The sequence below is a fragment of the Erigeron canadensis genome, chromosome 9 (genome assembly GCF_010389155.1).
Source record: "Erigeron canadensis isolate Cc75 chromosome 9, C_canadensis_v1, whole genome shotgun sequence".
Taxonomy (NCBI): domain Eukaryota; kingdom Viridiplantae; phylum Streptophyta; class Magnoliopsida; order Asterales; family Asteraceae; genus Erigeron; species Erigeron canadensis.
Window position 1 is genome coordinate 1,808,647 of NC_057769.1, and position 22,067 is coordinate 1,830,713.

General features: G+C 35.7%; 1 protein-coding gene across 1 annotated transcript; it reads right to left on the reverse strand.

Annotated features, from left to right (window-relative positions):
- Window positions 1–12,206: 12,206 nt before the first annotated feature.
- Window positions 12,207–17,601, reverse strand: LOC122581039 (calcium-dependent protein kinase 32-like). The gene is made up of 9 exons (XM_043753181.1): window positions 17,392–17,601; window positions 16,360–16,872; window positions 15,613–15,736; window positions 15,347–15,490; window positions 14,631–14,783; window positions 14,084–14,199; window positions 13,823–13,990; window positions 13,324–13,554; window positions 12,207–12,682 (listed from the first exon to the last, which is right to left on the reverse strand). The coding sequence occupies exons 2-9, from the start codon at window positions 16,870–16,872 to the stop codon at window positions 12,533–12,535; spliced, it is 1,599 nt and encodes a 532-aa protein (XP_043609116.1). The 5' UTR covers window positions 17,392–17,601; the 3' UTR covers window positions 12,207–12,532.
- Window positions 17,602–22,067: the final 4,466 nt, after the last annotated feature.

Sequence of the window (22,067 nt, forward strand, 5' to 3'; positions counted from 1 at the left end):
ACACATACAGTTACAAAAACAGAAATCTCTATAACCTCAAATAGCTGTGCTTTTACACATACAGTTACAAATAAATGGGTTTTATATCAACAAACCTATACAAAATCAAATTTGATTCAGAATCTGTAACACCCCAATAATTTTAAGGTAATAAAATAACCCCTTTTTGTAGTTTTGACATTAAAATAAGTTCCTAATATTTTATTTTTGATTATGGGGTTAATTTAGTTGGAACGTTAACGGATAGCGGGTATTTTATCATCAGAATTCTAAATGGGTCGTGGCATCCATATGGAGTGCCAGCCACATTGTTATGGGTTATTCACATTTCCACTAATTCATCCTTTCTTCTTCTTCTCCATAATTCTTCTTAATTCAAAGAAAACCTCAACTAAATCCTTCATGCAATACTACTAAATTATCCAAGAATCATCATAACAATAACCTCATATGATCAAGAAATTGAAAAGTTAGGGTTTGAGTTGGAGTAGTGGTGGTGGCCGAATTATTGAAAGAAAAAGGGAAGAGTTTGTGATTTGAAAACCCTAATCTTTTATCTTCCATCATTGAGGTATAGAATTCTTAACCTAATTTCTTTTCCTTCTTTGAATTAGGGTTCTTGTAAGGTGAAATTGGGGATTTTGCTAGTAATGAGTGCCTATATGAGTTTTTCCCCAAAATTCTTGTATATTATGATTGTGTCGTTGAGTTGCATGTTGAAATCTTTAATAATGAGAATGTTAGTAGTGAAACTCCAAATAAGGAAATGGTGACTTTGCTAGCTACATGATGATGATGATGAATCCTTGGGTAATATGAGATTTTGTTAAGTAAGCAACTCAATGACTTAATGGGAAGGGTTAGGGTTAGGAATGCTAGTGAAAGGTTGGTTTAGCTATAGTGAAATAGCTAGGAAATGTGAATGGTGTCTTATATGTGCATTATGATATGTTGATAGGTTGAAAGCTTGGTTTTGTGCATTTGCGGTTATCTTGATTATTTGTTGTGTCGCGAAGGAGGTGAGTATACTTGCATAAATTGTATATTCGTCGGGTCAATTACCATTCATGTTGAGTGAGTCTGTGGTGGTAATTGATTTGGCGTTAAGTCCCATGTTTATGGTTGAGCTTGATTACAGGCCTAATTGGTGGCCATAGGCTCATGCGGAGCATCTGTTGTTGTTTTAATTGTGATGGTAATCATTTGCTTATATGGATCCATGTAATGCCTAGCCCAAGGGTGAGTATTATGGACATGACACGACGGTGTCATAGTCCATATGCAACAGTCCCTTGAGCATTGCCCTCCTTCGTTTATATGATATTATGCAAGCATATTCACTAAGCATTCGCTTACCTTTCAGATGTTTACCCTTTTGATTTTAGGTGGTTCCAGAAGAAGGAACTAGGTTTGCTTGACTCGAAGAATAGAGAACGAAGTTGCTAGGGATTGTAGATAGTTGGAAGGTATCTTGGCCATTCTCGGAAGAATAGCATGATTTGGTTAGAAACCTAGTTGTCCCTCTTGACATTGGCTCATGGTACATTTTGGTTGTTATTGGCCATATTTTGATATGTTTTGTAATTGGTCATGTTCTTGTCTTTTGGAGTTGATAAGGATAGTTGGTTTGGTTGTAGCATGTCAAATGGGTAATCGACCCATATAGTTGCGTGGTCGATCATGGATCAAACTAATTCGGCAAATATGAATGTTTTCGGGTTAACTTTCTTACTTTCAATTCTGGAACGTAACTTCCTTATAATGTTGGTTGTGGTTCAAAGGTTTTGGTTAAGTCTTGTTGTGGGCAAAAATTTGATGTTGCTGGGTAAATGGGCCACTGCGGCGCAGTGGGAGCGTGCCGAGCCCACTACGGCGCAGTGGAATCCCACTGCCCAAACCTCTCTCTTCTTCCCACTGCGGCGCAGTGGGAGCGTGCCTAGCCCACTACGGCGCAGTGGAGGTTCTTCCAGTTTTGGTCCGAGAATTTCCACTGCGGCGCAGTGGAAGTACTCGACCTCACTGCGGCGCAGTGGGGACATAAAAAAATAAAAAAAAAACTTTTGCGTTATCGAGTGGTGTCGTTATAAGTGGTATCAGAGCCAAGGTTTAAGGGATTTAGGTATTCCCTCGTATAGCGAGTGCCTAGACTTAAACCTTAGTTGAGACTCGACCTTAGGTATTAGAAATTTTATATGGGACCTGAATATGTGTTCGATGATGTTAGCTTATGAACTTGCTAGTATTAAAGCACAATAAGAAGCCGGCCTTATTGTGATTGAAGTACTAACAAATTGATAAACCAACCGCATCAAACTTTGGAACGGTCTAGTATAAAGTTATAGGTTTTGGCTTATGACTCGTAGAGAGAGATAGGCTGTGTATTTAAATCGATTTACTTACTCTTATTATAGAATGGCGGAACAACAATGTGAGGAGGAAGAACATGATCGACATGACGAAGAGGAAGTTACCTTCCCGGAAAATAGCATGGACATTTCCGACCAAATTGGAAGGGCGTTGGAGAAATACACTCCACTTTTACTTAAAAGGCTAAACCAAACAATGGAAGGGGCTATGAATGATCATATAGCCCAGATGATTAGAGAGGAGGTGGCTCTAAATGTTCAGCGAGAATTTGAAAAGAGAGATGGAAAAGGGAAGGGTAAGAAGGACAATGAAGATGAGGAGGTGGAAGTAATGGGGGAGAAGTTCCACAAGAAGAAGTTCTCTTTTAAGGATTTTGATGTGTGTCACCCTCCTGAATATTATGGTGACCGCAACCCCATTGTCTGTACCAGATGGGTGTCAGAGATTGAAGGGTCTTTTCGCACCAGTCAATGCCCTGAGGATCTTAAAGTGGTGTATGCTGTGAGCATGTTGAGGGATAAAGCGAAGAGATGGTGGGACAATTTATTGTTGGTGAAGAAGGAAGCACTTGATAACGTGGATTGGCCTGAGTTCAAGGCCATGTTCTATAAGGAATTTAGATCAGAGGCGGAGGTGACTAGGTTGAGGAGTGAATTCCTCAATGAATCTCAAGGAACCCTTAGTTTGACGGAGTTTCGTGCCCAATTTCTTGATAAGGCACAATTCTGTCCCGAGTTCTTAGAGAATGAGCACTTGATGAAGGAGCAGTTTTATATGAAGTTGAAGAAGAGTTTGAGGGAGAGGATTAGTTTACGTCAAATGGAGTCTTTCTCCATGTTGTGTGATGTGGCTCGAGATTACGAGATCGAGCAAACTAGAGTTGATGAGAATGAGGTGAAGAGAAAGCATAATGGGGATAATTCACCAAATAAAAGGTTTAAACAAGAAGGTGCTTCCGGTAGTAATGCCTTTAGAAGAAATGCTCCCTTTTGCAAAACTTGCAAGAGAAATCATCATGGCTCGTGTAGGGAGAAAGCTTGCTACAACTGTGGGAAGACGGGCCATGTGAGTCGAGATTGTAGGTCGAAGCCCCATAAGCCCCTCATTTGCTTTAAGTGTTTTGAAGAGGGACATATGAAGAGCTCATGTCCTAAGCTAACCGAAGAAGAGAGACAAGAGGAACGAAGGAGAGAGGCAGAAAGGAAGAATGCATTGGCACACGGCAATCAGCGGGGGAGGTCCTTCCAACTTACCGTGGAGCAAGCTAAGAACGCTGATGACGTAGTTACAGGTACCTTTCTTATGTATAATGTGCCTATGCGAATTCTTTTTGACTCCGGGTGAATAGATCATTTGTTGCAACTAGGATGATTCATGCTATTCCTATGTCTAAATCGAGTTTAGATCATACCTTACAAGTTGAGGTCGGGAACGGGAGGACGGAGATAGTAAGAGATGTGTATAAAAATTGTGAAATCAAAATTGTTACGGAATTCTTCCAAGTTAACCTAATTCCCTTCCCAATGGGAGAGTTTGATGTGATTTTGGGTATGGATTGGTTGAGTTCTTGTAATTCCAAGATAGCGTGTGACGAAAAGGCAGTTTATTTGAAGACCTCTAAAGGTGAAGACTTGATAGTATATGGTGATAGAACTGGGCGCCCTATATCCGTTTGTACTTTTGCTCGTGCTCGGCGTTATTTGTCTCATGGATGTCATGCATACCTTGCTCACATCGTTGATGTCAAGAAGAAATCTCTATCTATTGAAGATATCCCCATAGTTCGTGATTTTTCCGATGTTTTTCCCGACGACTTGCCGGGTGTTCCTCCCGAGCGGCAAGTTGAGTTTTCTATTGATCTTGTTCCGGGGGCTACCCCCATTGCTAAGGCTCCCTATCGATTGGCACCAACGGAGATGCAAGAAATGATGAAGCAACTCCAGGAGTTACTAGAAAAGGGGTTCATTCGCCCTAGTAATTCTCCTTGGGGTGCACCGGTACTATTTGTTAAAAAGAAAGACGGGAGCATGCGCATGTGTATCGATTACCGGGAGTTAAACAAGGTGACCATTAAGAATAAATATCCATTGCCGAGAATCGATGACTTATTTGATCAACTTCAAGGAGCTTCGTATTTTTCCAAAATAGATCTTCGTTCGGGTTATCACCAACTCAAAGTACGTGATGAAGATATCCCTAAGACCGCTTTTCGTACTCGTTATGGCCATTTTGAATTCGTGGTCATGCCTTTTGGTCTTACAAATGCTCCCGCGACCTTCATGGATCTCATGAACCGTGCATGCCGTCCCATGCTTGATAAATCCGTTATCGTTTTCATTGATGATATCCTTATCTATTCTAAGAGTTCATCCGAACATGAAATCCACTTGGGAGAGGTGTTGGGAACCTTGCGAAAAGAAAGACTCTATGCCAAGTTCTCCAAATGTGAATTCTGGCTAAGGGAGGTACAATTCCTTGGTCACATTGTTAGTAATGAAGGAATCAAGGTGGATCCGGCAAAGATAAATGCGGTGATGAAATGGGATCAACCAAAGAACCCATCGGAGATTAGAAGTTTCCTTGGTCTAGCGGGGTACTATCGTCGTTTTATACAAGATTTCTCCAAAATAGCCTCACCTTTGACCAAGTTAACTCGGAAGAACATCAAATTTGAATGGGGAAATGATCAAGAAGTTGCTTTTCGGCAATTACGGGAGAAATTGAGTCAAGCCCCGGTACTTGTTCTACCTGAAGGCATGGAGGATATGACAGTGTATTGTGATGCATCATCAAATGGGCTTGGGTGCGTGTTGATGCAAAGAGGAAAGGTCATTGCCTATGCCTCAAGACAATTGAAGGAGCATGAGAAGCGTTATCCCACTCATGATTTAGAGTTGGCGGCGGTTGTTTTCGCATTGAAGATTTGGCGCCACTATCTCTATGGAGTCAAATTCACCATCTATTCCGATCACAAGAGCCTTAAGTACTTCTTCGAACAAAGAGACCTCAATAATCGGCAACGAAGATGGCTTGATCTTTTGAAAGACTACGATTGCGAAATTTGGTATCATCCCGGGAAGGCAAATGTTGTGGCGGATGCGCTAAGCCGGAAGAGTTCACATCATTCTATCATCATCTCCCCATTATCGGTCTTAATCACTAATGATTTTATGGAGCAAATAAAAACGGCTCAAGAAAAGGCTTTACAACGGGACCCTAAGAAGGAGAGAATTCAAGGTCAAACGCAATATTTCGCCAAGGATTCGCGTGGTCTTACCCTGCGCTTTGGAAGAATTTGGATTCCTTTCTCTTGTGAGTTAAAACAAGTTTTACTCAATGAAGCTCACAAATCCAAATATTCTATTCACCCCGGTGCTACCAAGATGTATCATGACCTAAAGGTTGATTATTGGTGGCCCGGAATGAAGAGAGATGTGGTGAAATGTGTGGAAGGGTGTCTAACTTGTGCTCAAGTCAAGGCGGAGCATCAAAAGCCGTACGGTATGATGCAACCACTAGAGATCCCTAAGTGGAAATGGGAGGATATCACTATGGATTTTGTCACCAAATTGCCCAAAACACCTAGAAACCAATTCGACACGATTTGGGTGATTGTTGATAGGTTAACGAAAAGTGCCTTGTTCCTCCCCATTCGCGAAGCATCATCATCCGAAGTTTTGGCGAAGATATATGTTAAAGAAGTAGTAGCAAGGCATGGAGTTCCAATCTCCATTGTGTCGGATAGGGATACTCGTTTCACTTCTCACTTTTGGCGGAAATTTCAAGAAGAAATGGGTACGACTTTAAAGTTTAGTACCGCTTATCATCCACAAACCGATGGCCAAAGTGAGAGAACTATCCAAACTCTCGAAGACATGCTACGGGCATGCATCATCGATTTTGGTGGGACTTGGGATCTTTACCTACCATTGGTGGAGTTCTCGTACAACAATAGTTACCACTCAAGCATACAAATGCCACCATATGAGATGTTGTATGGTAGGAAGTGTAGATCTCCCATTTGTTGGGGAGAAGTGGGACAAAGAGAAATTGGTGGTACGGAAGTGGTTTTGAAGACAACCGAGAAGATTGATGTGATCAAGGAAAGACTTAAGGCGGCCCAAGATCGACAAAAATCCTATGCGGACAAACGAAGAAGACCGATTGAGTTCGATGTGGGAGATCGTGTTTTGTTAAAAGTGTCTCCATGGAAAGGCGTCTTACGGTTTCGAAAACGTGGAAAGTTGAGCCCCCGTTTCATCGGTCCTTTCAAGATTCTTACTAGAGTTGGCAAAGTTGCATATCGTTTAGAATTGCCCGATGAGCTTTCGGGAATTCATCCCACTTTTCATGTCTCGCACCTTAGAAAGTGTCTCGCCGACGATGCATCCTATGTACCTTTGGAGGAAATTGAAGTGGACAACAAATTGAACTATATGGAAGAACCAGTCGCCATCGTGGAAGAAGAACTTAGGAGAGTTCAAAACAAGACGGTGAGAACATACAAGATTTTATGGAAGCATGGAAGGATGTCCGATTGTACGTGGGAATCCGAACATGATGTTTTAGTATACTATCCGTCCTTGCATATGGCTTGGATCATGAGGTCATGATCCGTTCCAAGTGGGGGAGAGTTGTAACACCCCAATAATTTTAAGGTAATAAAATAACCCCTTTTTGTAGTTTTGACATTAAAATAAGTTCCTAATATTTTATTTTTGATTATGGGGTTAATTTAGTTGGAACGTTAACGGATAGCGGGTATTTTATCATCAGAATTCTAAATGGGTCGTGGCATCCATATGGAGTGCCAGCCACATTGTTATGGGTTATTCACATTTCCACTAACTCATCCTTTCTTCTTCTTCTCCATAATTCTTCTTAATTCAAAGAAAACCTCAACTAAATCCTTCATGCAATACTACTAAATTATCCAAGAATCATCATAACAATAACTTCATATGATCAAGAAATTGAAAAGTTAGGGTTTGAGTTGGAGTAGTGGTGGTGGCCGAATTATTGAAAGAAAAAGGGAAGAGTTTGTGATTTGAAAACCCTAATCTTTTATCTTCCATCATTGAGGTATAGAATTCTTAACCTAATTTCTTTTCCTTTCTTTGAATTAGGGTTCTTGTAAGGTGAAATTGGGGATTTTGCTAGTAATGAGTGCCTATATGAGTTTTTCCCCAAAATTCTTGTATATTATGATTGTGTCGTTGAGTTGCATGTTGAAATCTTTAATAATGAGAATGTTAGTAGTGAAACTCCAAATAAGGAAATGGTGACTTTGCTAGCTACATGATGATGATGATGAATCCTTGGGTAATATGAGATTTTGTTAAGTAAGCAACTCAATGACTTAATGGGAAGGGTTAGGGTTAGGAATGCTAGTGAAAGGTTGGTTTAGCTATAGTGAAATAGCTAGGAAATGTGAATGGTGTCTTATATGTGCATTATGATATGTTGATAGGTTGAAAGCTTGGTTTTGTGCATTTGCGGTTATCTTGATTATTTGTTGTGTCGCGAAGGAGGTGAGTATACTTGCATAAATTGTATATTCGTCGGGTCAATTACCATTCATGTTGAGTGAGTCTGTGGTGGTAATTGATTTGGCGTTAAGTCCCATGTTTATGGTTGAGCTTGATTACAGGCCTAATTGGTGGCCATAGGCTCATGCGGAGCATCTGTTGTTGTTTTAATTGTGATGGTAATCATTTGCTTATATGGATCCATGTAATGCCTAGCCCAAGGGTGAGTATTATGGACATGACACGACGGTGTCATAGTCCATATGCAACAGTCCCTTGAGCATTGCCCTCCTTCGTTTATATGATATTATGCAAGCATATTCACTAAGCATTCGCTTACCTTTCAGATGTTTACCCTTTTGATTTTAGGTGGTTCCAGAAGAAGGAACTAGGTTTGCTTGACTCGAAGAATAGAGAACGAAGTTGCTAGGGATTGTAGATAGTTGGAAGGTATCTTGGCCATTCTCGGAAGAATAGCATGATTTGGTTAGAAACCTAGTTGTCCCTCTTGACATTGGCTCATGGTACATTTTGGTTGTTATTGGCCATATTTTGATATGTTTTGTAATTGGTCATGTTCTTGTCTTTTGGAGTTGATAAGGATAGTTGGTTTGGTTGTAGCATGTCAAATGGGTAATCGACCCATATAGTTGCGTGGTCGATCATGGATCAAACTAATTCGGCAAATATGAATGTTTTCGGGTTAACTCTCTTACTTTCAATTCTGGAACGTAACTTCCTTATAATGTTGGTTGTGGTTCAAAGGTTTTGGTTAAGTCTTGTTGTGGGCAAAAATTTGATGTTGCTGGGTAAATGGGCCACTGCGGCGCAGTGGGAGCGTGCCGAGCCCACTACGGCGCAGTGGAATCCCACTGCCCAAACCTCTCTCTTCTTCCCACTGCGGCGCAGTGGGAGCGTGCCTAGCCCACTGCGGCGCAGTGGAGGTTCTTCCAGTTTTGGTCCGAGAATTTCCACTGCGGCGCAGTGGAAGTACTCGACCTCACTGCGGCGCAGTGGGGACATAAAAAAAAAAAAAAAAAAACTTTTGCGTTATCGAGTGGTGTCGTTATAGAATCATAAAGGTTATCAAACTTTGGTTTAGACATTTCATCAAACACCTTATATGCAATACTCAATTAGATGTGATTTGATACTAAATCATATATAAGAAACTTTGGTTTAGACATTTCATCAAACACCTTGTAGGCAATATTATACCAAACAACAAAGTCAACTAAATAACTAATAAAATTTAACAAATTCAAATGTTAGAAAGATCTAATCACATGTTCTCTAATTACATTTGAATATTTAGAATTTACACAATAAAAAGTCATCTTCAAGATTAATTGATGATGGATGTTGGAGATGATGATGACAGAGGCAACTTTGGCTATACCATATCGATTGAAACGCGATGGTGACCTGAGCACGGTGGTGGTGGTGGTGGTGCTACTAGTGGGGAGAGAGAGAGAGAGGGGGGGGAGAGAGAGAGAAATCTGATATGTGTGTGTTTGTGTGTGTGTCTGTGTGTTTGAAACTGGAAAGAAATAATTAAGGTGTGAAATAATGTACAAAATTACCAAAGTACCCCTCCGTGTTGTTTTTTTTTTAATCTCAGCCGTGGATTGCTTTTGATCCAAGGGCTGAGATTGAACCCTTGGGTTTCACCAATTTTGGTGGTTTCACATGAATACAACTCATGTGGCAAAATTTGTGATGGCCCATAAAGTGTTACTTATGATAACTTTCCAAGTATACGATTAATGTTCACTGTGGCATAGTGAAAATGTTTAATTAGCTTTGATATTTGTATATGTTACATTTGGTTGATTTTTGTTCATGGTTTATATATATGGTATTGCTTAGTTATGGTGATAATTTTATATTACGATTTGAATAAAACTAAAGATTTTATATGTATGTTGTATATTTTTTATTTAAGATATATGCGTATACTCTATTGTATTGGTTTTGTAATGTTAGAGAATTGAAGAGTTACAACTACACTTAGTTTGGTAAATATCTTTTCAAAATATCATAGTTTGGTAATAAACTCAATCTGACTACTCTTGTGTTCGTTTGGATAACTTGGAAAACGCGCAACGCATATTCTTCCGAAAAAAATCTGTCACTCCGCTATGCAAGTATGTAATAAAAGAAATAAAAAGAGTTAGTGCAAAAATCGGTATCTCGATTTTGCAATATTCATTTCCGTCGTTAATTTTTGGCCAAAATCATCCTTGTGGTTTAAATTTCGTCCTTGCCGTTAACCCCTCACATGCAAGTCATGTGAGGGGCATTTTTGTCTTTTCACCCATCTTCATCTTCTCTAAACTATTCTAGAGTTAAGTGCAAACATCGTCCTTATATTTTGTCAGTTTTGACACTTTTCATTTTCGTCGTTTACAAAACCAAGAGAATTTTTAACGCAAACACCCATACATGAGGATCTAGTCATCTTCCCCAATTTAACGCATTTGAGTATGAAATTGATTTTTGGACATAAATTTGGAAGATGACCAGATTTTCATACGTAGGTATATATATGTTTTGATTTGAGTTTGTTTTGCTTTGATTAAACTCTTATTTGAAGATAGAAAATGAAAACGCTCTCCTGGGTTTGTTAACGACAATGATGAAAACTGCAAAAATGACAAACCACGGGGACGTTTTTTGCTCTTAACTCCAAAAGTCTCCTGGATATGTTCTTTGTGAAAAATGAAGATGGATGAAAAGACATAAATGTCCCTCACGTGCCACGTGAAGGGGTTAACGGATATAGGGACGAAATACAAACCACATGGATGATTTTGGCTAAAAGTTAATGATAAGGATGAAAACTGCAAAAACGATAAATCACAAAGACGATTTTTGCACTTAACTCAAATAAAGCAACCACTTTCTTATGTACTAGCAACATATCGAATTCAAGACACATTGATTGGGGAAATGGTGTGGTTTTAGTTTTTATTCTATATTTTTGCACTTCTCTACTTCTTGTAACTATCTAGGGTGCGTTTAGTTCAAGAAAACTCCATTGTTTTTCATTTTCATTTTCCAAGAAAACATGGAAAACAGGAAACGCGTTCAAATTGTAATTTTTTAGAAAAGTTTTCCTAGAAAATGAAAATTCCTTTTTCCAACTTTTGCACTAAAATTAGAAAACTGTTTTTTTCAGTTTTTGTTTTCACTTTTCTATTTTCTAAACCTTTTATATAAACCTAAAATTAGAAATAAGTGAATTTGAACATGTTTTCTAGTTTTCTAAAATGGAAAAATGAAAACTCCATCTTTTATTTTAAACGCGTTTTCAAAATTTTCAAGGGTTTTTTAGAAATGAAAAACCTTTTCATTTTCTAGAAAACTAGAAATGGAAAACTTAAAAACATTTTCTCCAACTAAACACGCCTCTAGCTACTCGCGAGTCTTTTACTTGTAATTTTTCTTGAATTCTCATTGATAGAATTGAAAGTCAAAAAAAAAAAATTTTTTTTAAAAGAAGACAGATTGATTTTTGCAAAGATTTATTAAGAGTCCTCTAAAAAATTAGATTGGTCAATAACTTATGCAGCTAAGAATGTTACATGACGTGTTTTAGAAGGAACACAATACATTTCGATTGTCAACGAACAACGACTTGGCTATGTGTAATATCCCATTTTTAGGTGGCACTTCAAAAACGAAGCTATAATTAGAGATTATATTATTATAATAAATAAAGGGATTTGGTAAAAGAAACAAAGGTTTTCGTTAAGGTGCATTAAATAGTTGTACACCTGCCATAAAATTTAGGTGTGAGTTTTTGATATGAAAAAGGTAAAAATATGAGAAAGTATAACTTTTTTATGCATGTTAAGTGAAACATTAAGACTATCAGGAGCAAGGTGTGATATTTCAATTTTTCCGCCCCGGAACGCCCAAAACACTGCCCCTGAGGGGAGTTCCATTTCAAAAAAAGGATGGGGCGTGAGAAAATGGACGCTGCAATGGAAGGGAAGAAAGGAGTCTACCCACATCAAATGGAAAAAAGAGATTGAATAATAATGTTACTCGTATTTGTTTTTAATTGTGGGTCCGTATTTGGAGCTTCCTATTTGAAGCCTTGCTCTAAGTAAATGAGTGAGAAAACCTAATGATGACTAAGATGTCACATGGCATGAGATGCCCCCATAAGGGTCTTAAGAGAAAGCCTTGCTCCTCACAGGGGCTTCATTTATTAAAGTTTTGATTTACGAATGAAAGATTAATGAAGATATACGGTGAAGTGTAAATTGTACAAAATACCTCGCTCAAAATTTAATACTACACTAATCTCAGAAAACAAACACATTATCGTAACTTAAATATTTTGTAATTTGAACAATTACATTACATAAGCAACATTTGCCCAACATGATACATATTTACAGCCATAAAAACACAAGCCCGTAAAACCTTTCTTTACTCCCTCTTAGATTTAACCCATGAAAATAAACATAATAAACACATGCGAAACTTCAGACTTACAGAGATACCATCGCATATGTAAAAATAAAATGAATAAACCCCCAACAAAATATTACAAGAATCGAAAATGCTCATGTATAAGGACATATAACTGTGGTTAATTACCGGAAATCTGTGTTTATCTTCCCCTACTTGTCAGCTACGCGAATTGATCCGTCTCTGAACAACTTCAAGCTAAGATTATTGTAACGCTCTCGTGAGTATTGTCTAGATGCTTTCCTCCAATCCGTTCCTGCTTTCATCATTGCTGTGAACTCCTCAAAACTTATTTTTCCATCCTGCAAATGACAGAAGAGCCATTGAGTGTGTTTCATTTTTTCTTTTTTAGTTTAAAAGCCACCCCAGGCCCAAAACTATTGGCTAGCCCATAGAACTGAGCAAACTTCGAACCACGGCGGAAAATTATTAGTAGGCTAGTAGCCCATAACTAAGGGTAACAATTTTGATCCATCGACTTGTTCCTTTTGTTGAACTAATCCATTAACTAATGAGTGGTTCAAGTTAGGTTTGTTTATCTCTAATGGGTAAAATGAAAAGATTTAGCTCAAAGGAAAATGGGTCAAATGAAAAGAACGGGTCAAATTGGTGAAAAATCGTCCAAAGTGTATTTTAAAAGCATAAAACCTCACAACTCATTTAATCTATTATATTAGCTTATTACTGAAATGATGAAACTTTCAGAATTATATTTGATAAAGTGCTTTGGGTCAAAATACCCAACAGTACCAGAATTTAGTCTGGTTGACAACTTGACCGACATGCCTGTCCGGCCCATTTGGCGACCTCCACACTTTCAAAGCCTACGAGGTGCATAATTATTTATATCTAAAACCATGCGGGATGGGATGCTACATTTCGGTTTCCTGTTAAGTGGTTTTTGGAATTCGGATTATGTGAACGATGGATAAATTCAACAAACCTTGTCTGTGTCGACATCATGAATAATGGCTGCAATGACTTCTTCATTGTTGGTTTCAACTTCATCTGCTAAAGCTTCCCTTAGCTCATCAATCTCTATGTATCCACTTTTATTTTGATCAAAAAATGCAAAAGCATCTTTAAGATGATCATCATTACCCAACTTTCTAAGGTGAACGGAAATTGCAACGAATTCTCCATAGTTTAAATACCCATCTTTATCAACGTCTCCCTGTATGCATGAATATCTTCCATTAAAACTGAAGTCCAAAAAGGAGTCTAGTGTTGAATGAAACTTCTTTTCATAAAAATTTCTCGTAACATTTCTTGTTTAGTTTTATTAACATCAAGCGTTGTTATAGAATTACCTACTCTAGCTTAAAGGGTTTTTATATGCACACTTTGAAGTGGTTATATGATCTTGGTAGTAAAAAATCACAATTAATTACTCCAAATGATCTGTTGATAATCAAACAATACAAAGAGAAAATGATACTTACAGCATCCATAAGTATCTGAAGGTCTGCATCCGGCATTTGTTGTCCAAGCTTCTGCATCCCTGCTTTCAACTCAACAATGTTAATTTTCCCTTGTTTGCTAGTATCCATCATATCAAATCCTTGCTTTATTCGTGCCACTTCCTCTGCTGATAAATGTTCAGCAATCACCTGTAATTATGTTATCATAAACACTTTAGTATAACAGCATCCATAGAAAGAAAACAAAGCGAGAAATCCGCAAGATTATAACATTCAATGTACCCTTAAAGCCCTCTTCTTAAGCTTGTTCATTACAGAAAACTGCTTGAGTCTCGCTTTAACGGTTTCACCTAATGAAACATTTGGGGCCTTTTTGGCATTTTGTATCCATGGATGATCTGTAATCATTAATTCGTTAATTAATTGTAGAGCACTTAAAAATTAAAGAAAAATGGCTACAAAATCACCAAAGGTAGAGGTGGCAATTTCGACCAGTTCCCATTTGAAAAATAGTTTCGATAAAAAAGGGTCAAACAGGAAAACAACCGAACAGGGTTGAGCGGTCAAATATTGTCATAAGTGTGTTTTTTTAATGCATAGAATAACACCTCCTATATCATTTACTTAATAATGTGATTACTATTGAAATTAAATTGATTTCAAAATCAAAATTCACACTAATTATTTGTAAAAACTTTGGAAGAATATTATCCTTCGAGTGAATGCAATGTGACCCGTTAGAAACTGTACATAAGAATTTATTCAGTTTGACCAGCTACCCAGCTTGGGCCCATTTTGCCACCATTATGCAGAAAAAAGGAAGTTATACCAAGAACTTCTTGGGCAGTAAGACGCAACTTTGGGTCAGGATTAAGCATCTTCTTGACAAGATCCTTTGCAGTATCAGATACCTTTGGCCAAGGATCCCTTTTAAAATCTACAACAGATCGAATAATTGCCTGTGCAACACCTTGCTCAGTTTCTGTAGTCAAAATAAATCGTGCGTTAAAAAACATAATGGAACTATGACACTGTCTGAACATAAGTTTAACAGTTGATATACTTTTCACTAATGAATAAAACAAGAATCACGTGAACAAAAACCATTGTACTAAATTTTAAATATTCCACCCGCCTATAATGGGTCGATTATGTTTAATGTCTAACAAGTCAAACGTTTTAAGCTAAAGGAACAAACTAAAAAACCGGGTTGAAGCCTTGAAGGTCTTCGAAAACGTATTCAAAATTGTTAAACCTCCTAAATTGGTTTATAAAAAAACAGATTCTGATTGTGATACTACTATTTAAGCCATCATAATTAACACGTAACTTTTATAAGAGAATTAGAAAAGTGATTTTGGATCGCCCCAAGCACCCAACCCAATCTTTAACCCAATCTTTATGACTGGTAACCCGACCACTTTTTGACTCGAGACTTTCCTACTTTGCACCCTCTAGGCATTAAAACCTTGGCAAGGAAAGAATCCTGAGATGAAACTTGTACCTTTTTTCAACCTAATATTAGATATAAAAAATCAGACGGACCTGCCCAAAATGGAGGGACTCCACAAAGCAATATGTAGAGGATAACACCAGCACTCCAGACATCAACTTCTGGGCCATAGTTTCGTTTTAGGACCTCAGGAGCCATGTAGTATGGACTGCCTACAATCTCGTTGAATCTCTCACCTGCAGAAATGTAAAAGAATCACCATTTAATGCAAAACGAAAGAAGACATGAGCAACAATGATGCCTTATAAATAAAAAAAAATGCTCATATGTATATGTAATTACTCATGATCATCTTTACCTGGTTTGAAGAAAACAGACAACCCAAAATCAATAGCCTTCAAGGCCGCTGTTTCTTTCTTGTTTGCGTACAAAAAGTTTTCGGGTTTAAGATCACGGTGCATAACACCATGTTTGTGACAAATCTGTAATAAGATGAAGAAAACACAATTACAAGACATTAAAACTAGAATAAGGCCAAACACTATCAGAACTTCAACCAAAAATACCAAAAATAGTTAAGGATACAACAAAATCTCCCCTTCTCCATTGCGAAACAAACATATGGTTCCTACATGATCAAGAACACAATGCCCAAAAGGCGTACCAATAACTGTTGGTTTCTAAAACAACAGAGTAAAAATATGCTCTTTTAAAATGCAAACTTATTAAGAAAGTAGAAATTTGATCAATTGTCAGATTTCGGAATTAATTTCATATGGACATATCATATGCAAAACCTCAAATGTAGTAGCAAAATCGAAAAACAATTACCTGATCTTATTCATGAAATTATGAAATAAATTTAAATAACCTAAGCAAATGCCACCAGAATGGTCAACCATGCAAGTAACATAATTTAAAAAGGATTTATTTGTTTAATCATATTATACTTGCAGCCTTGATCAATATGGTTTTCAAAGTAACATAAGTTGACTAATAATCTAATATGATCTACATGAGTACATGACTCAGTCAAACACATATCCATCACAATTTACCAAAAAGGCAATAAACACATCAAATCAAAAGGTAACAAAATTTTCACCTGAATAACCTCGACAATGGTACGAGTAACACCGGCAGCCGCCCTCTCGGTATAATGACCTCGAGCAACGATTCGGTCAAACAATTCACCGCCCTCACACAACTCCATAACCAAATGAACAGCATTATCATCTTCATAAGTATCTTTCAAAGTTACAATATTAGGATGAGTTGGCATATGTTTCATGATCTCAACTTCTCTCCTAACATCTTCAATATCAACTCTAGTTCTTAACTTCTTTTTTGATATGGATTTACAAGCGAAAACTTCACCGCTTGTTTTATCGGTACATAAATAAGTAACACCAAATTCACCTCTACCTAATTCTTTACCAAGAACATAAGTTTCTTCTATTTGAGTCCCAGTTGGATCTTCTAACACATATGTTAATGGTCTATATCCATTTGATGGAGCTGATCCACCATTATCTAAAGCAAATGGATTTGGTTTATTTTTCCCTTTTTTGTACTCAGACTCATCAGTAGTTGATGGTACAGCACAACAATTGCCCATCTGAATTTACAAAAACATAAACTAATTATCAATAAGGGTATCGAAGATTATAACATATTACGAGTAGTACTTAAGAAGATTGAAATATGTCTATAAAGTTTACAGCTTTCCTAAAATATATAAAAATATACACATATAAGCAAAATATCAAAAATGGGTCTTAACCGCCACCAAAGTGGGCTAGTGGTCAAATGTCCTGATCTTGAACTTTACTTTGTAAGGTAAAAAAGACTAGGAAAAAGTTAGGCTGCATATATCAGTTTATCAAAATGGGTATCAAAGATTATAACATATTAGTAACTAAAAAGAATGAAATGTGTGAAAAGTTCTTACCTTTTCTAAAATATAAATAGAATATCAAAATGGGTATTAAAGATTATAACATATTAGTACTTAAAAGAATGAAATGTATAAAAAGTTTGTAATTTTACTAAAATATAAATAAAAATATCAACTTGTGTATAAAAGATTATAACATATTAGTACTTAAAATGATTAAAAATGGTGAAAAGTTTGTACCTTTAAGCAAAGGAGATCTTGTAAATGATGATTTGGTGAGTAACTTGAAATGGCTGTTTTTCAGGAAACCAAGATTTGATGAAAAGTTCAAGAAAAATGAAGAAAGATTGTATCTTGGTTACAGAAATGGAAGAATAAAAGAGAGGGAGTTGAAGAAGACGATGAAAGTAGGAACTTTTATATCAAGGTGTATGAACTATGAAGTATGAACAACTCATACATCATTCATTGATATTGAGATGTGTTTGGGGGAAGTCAAACTGTCAATGCTTTTTCGTGGATTGTTCCCATGCCCAAAAAAAATGTTCTTCGCTACTTTGAGTAAATTACACTAATGTATTCAAGATTTAGTCGACACCATGATTAGTCTTTGGAGAATAAAGTTTTTCTAGTTAGGTCCTTATACTTTTGTGGTTTCCTTTTAGCCATAGCCCAAATATGTGATCGAGTCTTGGCTCGATCTCAACAACTTATGTGATCATAGATGTATGGCTAATACGATGTTGAATACATCTTGAACGAAATGGTGTATGTTGTTTACGAATCAGTTCGTTTATAAATATTACAATGTATCCGTAAAGAAAATAGAACATAATAATATAAGGCTGTCTGTCACGTCTAGTGAATCGACAATATAAGTTATTTATCTTCGGAGATATATTAGGTTTAGATGGATTTATGTAAAAAAAAAAAAAAAAAACTTTGACGATTAAGTTAATGCTTGTATAAAAGAAATTGGAGAAATGCTCAAAGTCAATCCATGATGAAATGATGTCTATTTACATTTACATTACATAAAAGTACATAAATCATTTATCCTATTTTAACGAGATTTACACATCACATTACAAACGGAACAAACTTCATATATTCCTTTTTCAAATCAATCTAGAAACAAGATGGAATATCATTCTGATTCATCTTTGTTTTAACGGAACTTTTTTGTAAAATCCCGAAAAAAAGTTAGATCACCCACCTTATCATGGTTTCCATCCTAGAAGCCATGGAACCTCTTTAGACGCTCTCTTTTCATCCCTCTAAGGATTTATCGAAAACTGTTGTTGTGACCTAAAATATCTTTGTAAGGCAAAGATTGTAATGAATATATCCTTTCATGCATAATCTTGTCTCCAACAATTAAAGTACCTAGTCTGAATGATTGAAAGATACCAATGGGTATTCAGAACAACTATAAGGTGTAGGATGCAAACTCTTCCTTAAAGCATTTTGAATAATGATATATATGTCTAATTCATAGACCTAAAAATATGACTACTCTATATATTACATGACTTCTATTTTCTATTTATTCTCTTTCATTATTTTTACTTTTGATCTTGCCACATGGCTTGATGTTCTTTTTATATATATCTTTAGACATATCAATTAAGCACAATAATCGTAACCATTTTTAATCCGAAATGAAAATCATAATAACCCAACTAAGTTTGAATACTTTAAGTAATACTTCAAAAATTTTACTGACATTTGTATTAGACTTGTTTATTTTTGTTCTTATTGTATATCCACAAGGAAAATGTGTATGTTATGCATGTTTTCACATTGTTATATCCACAAGGAAAATGTGTATGTTATGCATGTTTTCACATTGCTTTGATAAAAAGATGGGAAAATGAGTTGTACTGCAGACTTTATCTTAATTTAGGTACTGCCACTTTAAAAAAAATTAAACATTTGAATTTGATAAACATAAATAGCCTCTCCCCTTTGAATTTTACATAACCTCCCCTAAATTTTACATAATCTTCTCTGTTTTACCTAAGATAAGTACTGCATGCTTTATCTAACATTTCCCCTAAAAAAGTTACATATCCATACTTTAACCAGTAGTAACAATTATAATGATTTTCAATATCTTTTTTATACACTAAGTTGCTTAAAGAGGTCCTAATGGCCAATACAAAATATTATTTGGCATAGTTGATAAGATAGTAATAGTATCAATATATTTTCTATATCTTATATTATATGTGATATAAAATGAAAGATATTGAATATTTGGTGTCTAAGTTATTAGTTGAACTCGTAATATATCTTATTTTAACTCGACAAGCTCAATACAAACTCAAATAAACCTCTATGAGATGGAACTTAGCTTGAGAAATATTTTGAGCTTGATTTTAGGACAAAAGTTTAAGTTTGAACTGAAGTTTAAACTCAGTTAGTTTGATAAAAACTCAAGTTTAAGCTCAAGTAGCTCAAATTTGTAAAAATGACTTTGTAAAGTTTGATGGTTGATCTTAAAACCTAGTGTTTGAAAATAACTATTTACAACTTTAGCACCATACAATAATTATCAAAAATTTGAAATAACAACTTATAAATGCAAATTTGATTAACACCAAAGTCTCTCTAAAATTAAATTGAAAATTCAAGAATAATGCACGTGTGTCACGCATTTTCTTCTCCCAAAGAGGATGTGGTATTTGGCAATGAAAAGAAAAGTGGTTTTAGATGTCATTAATGAAACACAGAGTCATGTATAGACTTAAGGTTCATTTTTTGGCCCCAAGTTGTAATTTATATTGGATTATTGACGTATAATATACTGTTATGTAAATGTGCCATCTTTTGTAGCGTGAGCCTATCAATATTCTAAGTTTTTGGCACCCACCAAAGTCCAAAAATAAGCATTATTTATGTTAATCATTATAAGATTCCAAACTACACAAACAACCAATAACTAATGTATATTTTAATACAATATATAATACAAAACATGGGTAATTTTCTATATACACATGGGTATCTTGTGATAAGAAAGAAAAACAAAGGCTTTGGAGTTTTTTTTAATACTTATGGTACCTATAGGAGTTAGTTTAAGAATATCTCGAAGAAGAAGAAATTAAAAAAAGCCTTTTAGTATTTGTGTGTATAAACCTAATTTGTTTAAGAGGATGTATGAATCTAAAGTTTTTATCTTTTTTAGCAAAACTTTAGAATGAGAAACAAGTAATAATTCAAACTCTTTAGAGACCCATCAAACGTTGTCATAATTAGAACTAATCTTAATTCTCCAACAATGTTTAATTGTCTTTAGATATCACACTCTGTCCTTGAGCATTAACTCATTAGTTAAAAAAACATCCCTCATTTAAATGGTTTTGAGTTTAAGTCTTGGGATGGACATAAGAAACCCTCTATAAGGGATTGACTTGAGTATACTTAGGTTCAAGTCTGAGGGGCAGAGTTTACCCCTATTAATCGTCGTACCTTTGGGCGAATTAGTAGGAGTTTTCCTCACATCGAATATTTGAAATAGGCATTTATACTTCGAGGGAGCTATCAAACGAAATTTGCCTTTCAAAAAATAAAAATAAAAAAATATCGCACTCTGGATTCTGAAACAAATTCGAACATTATTCCCTCTTTAGCAAGGTCCTTAGCAGTAACTTTACAAAAAAAGTTTGAACTACAAGAAAGATATTATAAGATGACCAAGACTCGAATAATGTATTTAACATGTTAGTTTCACTTAATTTGCTTTTGAATCCCTTTTATAATGATAAACTATATTTTTCTTTACTTCTAACTTTGTCTTGTCATGTTTTACTACATGTCACTTGGCTTTATTAATTCTATATGTCAAAACACATAATCAAACGTCAAACATTGAAATTGTTAAAGAATGAATCAAAAATTGTAATATATTTACACTATCTAAAGATATTACACACATTTGCCAAGAGATGATTCTAGCTATTCTTAGGGCGCGTTTGGTTCGTAGAATTTGATAAAATTTAATGGAATTGTAATTGAATTCCATTTCTCAGTATGTTTGGTTGTTCAAAGAAGGAGGAATCACATTCCATAGGAATGTAAACATTTAATCATTTGATGGAATCTCCATTCCTTAGGGATGGAGGAAGGAATCTCATTCCTTCACACACTTAAATTTGCAAAAAATCAAAAACATTCCGTCAAATTCCTTTCCTTTAAATTCCAATTCTTTTAATAGATTTCATTCCTTCCAAAAACATTATGTGGACCAAACGCACCCTTAGTTGCTAATCTTTGCTCTTGTTGTATTTTGTTAGAACGGAATAGAAAACAACCCAAAATAATGTTGGAGGGGGTAGAATGTAAACTAGAGTGATTATGGGCCACGTGAACATTTTATAGTGCTGGGCTACTGGCTAGGAGCAGAATTGTTTAGCCCTGGTCAACTCGGGCTGGCGCCAGATACCCTCGTGCCACTTTTGCAGGAAAAAAAATTATTTTGATGTTTCTATTATTTTTATGAGACCTTAAGTCCTTAACTATGCAATTATCACAATTATAATTACAGATAATAATAAAATTATAAATGATTCAATTTTATAGAACTGGCCTTTTTATAGTAAATAGATACACCCTTTTGTCAACCTATTAAAACAATGCCTTTACTTTCTTTCTGTTATTTTGGTATTTTATAAACCTTTATGTTCGCAACCATGAACCATATGTCATTTTACAAAACTAAGTCTGAGTCATTGAACTAGCTCCATCTTGATTTTCACTAGCAGTTTTAGACACGAACAAAATAATAAGTACAAATAAATGTGATTGATAATAATATCGAAATTTAGAACGATACTAGTATATTATTTGTTAACTTGTTGGCCAGTCAAATGTGATGCACCTAATGCAATTTTTATTCACCAATTAGCCCATCT